At 35.2% G+C, this 5837-nt stretch overlaps 1 protein-coding gene across 1 annotated transcript in view; it reads left to right on the top strand.

The window, feature by feature from the left end:
- The window catches only part of LOC107748606 (TCF25 ribosome quality control complex subunit), a gene marked incomplete at its 5' end in the record, with an annotated part of 100406 nt that overhangs the window by 79950 nt on the left and 14619 nt on the right, over positions 1–5837 (top strand). The window contains one exon of the mRNA XM_016563484.1: positions 2531–2606. Coding sequence (XP_016418970.1) covers positions 2531–2606 — 76 coding nt within the window. The remainder of the gene's footprint in view (positions 1–2530; positions 2607–5837) is intronic.

Below are 5837 nucleotides of genomic sequence, written 5' to 3'. Positions count from 1 at the left end.
AAGGACTTTATCTTGCTGGAGTTTAGTGCTGTTTCTAAATCATGTTACTTTCTACCAGGTGTCTGTTAGATCACAACACTGGAGTAGAGAGCACTATGAATTGTTCTTCATGCGAACAGGAACTGAAATTTAAAACTGTTCAAAGAAAAGACTCAAACTATAGCACAGATATAATACACTACGCATCAATATCTCTTCCCTTTGTGCTTTAAACTTTTCTATGCAGAGCGCTGCACACTGTGACTCCATGTTGCTTCAAGTGCATCATTCTGCGCATGGGATGCGCATAAGCGCTTTGTGCCGCTCTGTATTGGAGCCTTTCATATTATAGTACTTTTGCGTAATGAAAAATTAATAGCCTTTCTTGTTCTGTCCTATTTATTATATGTAGCTGCCTGATTACTGTGCTATACTTTAAAAAAAATCTTTTAATTTTATAGTATATATTTATATAGAAATATATTTACTTGTTTTTCATGAATGTATTTTACAACAATACAAAGAGCAATGTGTAACATTTTACCAGATTTAGTCCTACACTTATTCACTTTTATTTGTTCCCCACTAAATAATGTTTTTTCACTACGTGTTTAGATTTTATACAATTATTGTGCACTCGTGTTTTTTTTTTGTAGAGTAACTTTTGCTGCTGAATTATCCACTAACCTAGTTTATAATAGTATTTTTATTATAGATTATGATTATATATTTTTTATTTGTTATTTTTCTTTATAATGCAGTTGTCTATATTTAGTAGATTGTGTTTAACAGACAAAAGAGTGATGATCAGATGATCACAGAGGTATAAAAATTCTACATCGGTTTAAAAAAAAAATTGTGCTATAGTATGGGATTGGTATCAGTATACTCTGTATACAGTATACAATGAAAAAATTGCTAACGTGTTTTAGAATGTTGCTAGTAGGGCTGTGCAAAAAATAGAATCTGACAAGCTACACAAAATTGCGTTCATAATTGGCAATGAATCACCTGCGATTTTGAATGTGATTTTGCGTAGCTTGTCAGTGAACTATGGCTCTGTGTAGTAAATGCCGCTCCATCTGAAAGCACGTGCTGGAGATTTACTACTGTAATCGGCTTTACTTCGCGGTACCAGAAGCGGCTTTACTGACGAGATGCGCATGAAAATCGCATTCGATTTTTTGCACAGCCCTAGTTGCTAGCTTGTTTTGAAATTTGGTGGTCATAGCTTGAAAGCTCTAGGTTACTGCTAGAAATGAATAATAGAGCAGAATGTTCAGTAGATCAATAAATTCACACTGCACAGACAGACACCGACAAACGGCAACAGAAACTTTATTCGGGTTTTTGTCAGATCAGTGTGTTACTACCCTTGTCGGCATGGTCGGGGCTAGTGATGGAGAGTCGACTCCAAAAGAGTTGATTCCTTGACTCTGAATAGTTCTATAGTCGGGGTTGACTCCAGCACAGGAATTGACTCTCGTTGTCAAGTCTGTTACTGTGTTCAAAATCGCTCACTTTTTCACTGATTCTTTAATCGCCATATAGTGCATTGGCAGTTGAGTGCACTATATCAGCAAGGAGTGAATGAAATCAAGGGAGGAATTTGAAAACTGTTGTATTATACACTGTGCATCAGAGACTCGGAGCTGTCACAGAAACAACTATTAGAAATAAATAACAGTCATAGTGACTTTAGTAATTATACATACCTCCGTGCCAGTTTGGTAATTTAATTGATGTTTATGATATTAATCCAATAAACATACATCTAATATTCCATGGTTAACCTCTGTGTTCATTAAACTAACCATAAGTGTACATTATTGTATTTTGTACATACTGTATTTATTTTTTATATATTTTAATGCTTTTTAAGACAATGATCATGTGTGTTTAGCTCCATCACCCGACTATTATAATCAGATGTGTTAATTAAAGAATATATTTTTTCACATTTAATTCTGACCTAATATCCGACCATGGCTGTTTCTCGTGACTTTTCCTTCAGTAAAATTAGGTATCGCAACAGCTCATGATGTTGATAATTTCAAGGTAATGTTATTGCTAAATTGGATTAATTTGGGCAGTCAGGCTAAAAGTGTGTTGTTTGAATAAAGCGGCATCATGTCAGGGGAAAAAAATTAAGTGTGTAATAACGACTGCAATCTTGTATTATTTTTGGCCCCTTTTTGATGTGAAGTAAATGGAGTTGATGAGTTGATTCTATCAACTCATATGGTGGGAGTTGAGAGTCGGCGTTGACTGATCTGAAATAGAACACCCTTAGTCAGAGCTTGTTTTTACCGATTGAATATGTTGAATTGGGTTTATCGGGTAGTGGAATGTCTGAGAAGTCATGTCCAGTAATATAGTGACTGTTTGCGTTGGTATGTGTCTGTCAGTGCAGCGTGAATTGACGTTAACATAGTCCATCCAGCCTTTCTTTCTAGTAAATACATTTTTTCAGGTTTGACCATTTTGATTTTAAAATCATTTTTTTACTTTTACCCTTTAAATTGTAAAATGTGTAAATGTCTGTTTTCAGGCAGAACATGGGGGCCTCAAATGAAAGCACATTATCTTTGTTTTTCCGATCACTGCTACCAAACTTCAACCTCCAGGTGAGTGGATGCATCACTGTATGTCCAAGCACACAATTTCCTTCAGTTTAAAAATATTTAGCGATAGAATTCAGATGGTGCTCATGGTCACAGATTAAATGTAAAAACGTGTGTAAAATGTAGGTGAGCCAGATTGTAGTTTAATATTCATCCCAAAGTGTGTCCAGTGTTTGGATAGAATGCTCGCCTTGGGTGGAAAAAAAGAGAGAAACATGATTCAGAAGAGTTAATGGTCCATGTATGTTTTACACATTTGATATCCTATCTGAAATGAGAATAATGAGAACTGGAAAGATGGCTTGTTTTCATTTTTTCTGTTTAGTTTAACAAACGAAAAATTAGGTTTCAGTTTTACAAATCAGTTTATGGCTTCCATATTTCGTTCATTCATGTGGGCGGCACTGAAATGTCCCTTTTTATCTGATTGGTAAAACCGGCAGAATAAGAGTCGTTACAGAACACTGCCAAGGCCTATATTAAAGGGGTCATATGATGCTGCTAAAAAGAACATTATTTTGTGTATTTGGTGTAATGAAATGTGTTTATGCGGTTTAAAGTTTAAAAAACACATTATTTTCCACATACTGTACATTATTGTAGTTACGCTTTCTTTCTTTGCGTGAACATTTGGGGGCTTTATGCAAATCTTCCCACATAGTGAGGTAGGTATGTGGGGGCGTGTTCGAACGAGCCGTTTTAGGTAGGTGTGGCTAACTCTTAACTTTTATAAAGAATATCTCTTTGGATTTGAGACTTTAGTCTTTGCAACTTTACAGATCTTCTTTATGCACCAAGAGCTTGTAACACTCTAAAGAGAAAGGAAAAAATGAAATCGCATCATATGACCCCTTTAATAAACTATTGTCGTGATGCAAACCGCCATTCACTGTTAACTACATTTGATGTTTTATTTATTATTTCTGTATCTAAGAACATTGCATAATTTTTGTAGTAAGTCATAACTGTTTTTCCATGTCCCACTAATAATGAAAATTATTTGGATAAAAGTAAAATGTTCAATGTAGTATAGGTAACAAGGAATATATTTAAAAATGAATAATACATATTGCCATGATAGCTTGATGTCCATAACAGTTCACATTCATCTTTTAAATGGGTCATGAATTGGGAAATCAAATTTTCCTTGATCACTTGACATATTAGAGGTCAAAAGGTAATATAAAGGCACTATTAAAAACATACTGTAAGTTAACTTTCTTGTTCGTCTAAAAACAGCTTATATTGAAGCCAAGCTGCCAGAACGACTCGTTTTGGAAATTCTCACATTATAACGTCATAGTGCAGCAAAAGATCAATGCCGATTTGCGTATGTAGTAGGTAAATAAAGATGCAAGATTTTCAGAGAGATTGAAATTAAAAGACGATGATGTGCCGACTATATTGGATCCAACAAGTGTGAGTAACAATGTTTTTATCATGTGTCAATATTACTTTGTCTGGTACAGATAGTTTTTAATGTGCTATTTATACGTTTTAAATGTGTTAACCTACATGAAACAGCATAATGTATCTTTTGTCAACAATAACTGTAGTGTAACAATCCCAAACGAGGGAGGAGGCCAACCAGTCCTTTACTGGACAAAATAATTTATATGGGCATCAATAGCCAAGAAGACACTCAACCACACAAAGTTTGTTAATACAAATATACAATTTATACAGTCATATCCATATTAAAATCCCAAGTGAGAGAGCAGCAGGTTAAAGTAAACATAACATACAATTTGTACAATTTATCCGGGAATGTATTTGAGATTGGTGACGGTCCACAATAAGGTAACTTAGGACAAAAGGGGGGCATCAATGAGCAGGTTAATGTAGTAAGCACAGTGTCTCAAAGGTAATTCATATATTAAAATGAGTTAATATGACCACCCAACATGCACAAATCCGGTTCGAAATTGTTCATAGAGTAGCTCATCCGATCTGGACCTGTTCATGAAGCAACTCATCCGGCCTGGATCCGATCTGGACCAGTTCATTAAGTGGGTCGATACCTTTTTCAAAATGGGTCATCTAGCCAAATCTAGCTATAGAAATATTTAAAATAGAGCTGACAAACATTATATAGACTAGATTGCTCTAAAAGCTTGAATGGAACATTAATATTAATAAAACATGAAATCATTCAAAACTTGAAAAAAAATCTAAACTGATCCTTTTAAGCCAGCAACAATGAAACACTCTATAAAAAAAGTAGGTAAGTACAGAATGTAAATACATTGAATAGGTTTTACAGGAAAAGGCAAACATAAATTGTACCAAAAACATTGTTTTATTTAATGAAACACTTTAGCTCTAAAAAAAGACAATAGTAATTATTTAGTGTTGGTTCAGTTCAATAACTTTGTAAAGTTAATTTTTACAAATAAAAGTAGTTCAGTTCAGCTATAAGAAATTATACAGCAGACAAAAGTTTCATTTATGCACTTTGAGTCAGCTTAATGTTGATTTAAAGGGTTAGTTCACCCAAAAATTAAAATTAGCTTGTGTCTGTAACGAGTTAGTCCACTGAAGGCGAGCGTAGTGAAGAACCCAAGTGCAGTTTATTCAAAACAAGGTGAAATCCAAACATCCAAACATAATCCAAACAGACGAAGACTAGAGACACAGACTTGACTTGACGAGGTATGAACAGACTTGACTAGGCATGAACAGACTTGACGAGGCATAACAGACTAGACTCACCGACAGCGGGTTACACCATCAATACACGACCAGGCACAATGGGAACATGATGGCTACTTATAGCAGACAAGGAGGGTCACATGACATGAACAAACCAATGGGGAACAAGACACATGACTAAGACTACCAATCAGAACATGACACATACACAAGGCAGAGATACATGAGGGCAAGGGAAGCATGACACTAACAGGGTGAAACAGTTACAAAATAAAAGACATGAAAACATGAACAAAGGCCTCCTGTAGTGAATCCATGCAGTTTTGTTAAAAAAATCCATATTTCGAAAGTAATAAACACTTTTCTCTTCCGTTATCTGTCATACGCGGAAGCCGTTCCCGCGGATGACGTAAGACGTCGGCGTTGCGTGATTAGTGACGAATGCGGAGAGAGAACAAAACAAAACGCCGGTCATGAATTAGAAGTACAAACCGAGGATTTGCAAATGTCGGAGGATTTCGATATAAACCAAGAGGAGACTGATTTTCCTTTGCTAAAGTAAGGAAACTTTGCTTCCTTTTG

This window comes from Sinocyclocheilus rhinocerous, unplaced genomic scaffold (genome assembly GCF_001515625.1).
Source record: "Sinocyclocheilus rhinocerous isolate Xijiao unplaced genomic scaffold, SAMN03320098_v1.1 scaffold1914, whole genome shotgun sequence".
Lineage (NCBI taxonomy): Eukaryota > Metazoa > Chordata > Actinopteri > Cypriniformes > Cyprinidae > Sinocyclocheilus > Sinocyclocheilus rhinocerous.
This window is presented reverse-complemented; position numbering and strand designations above follow the sequence as displayed.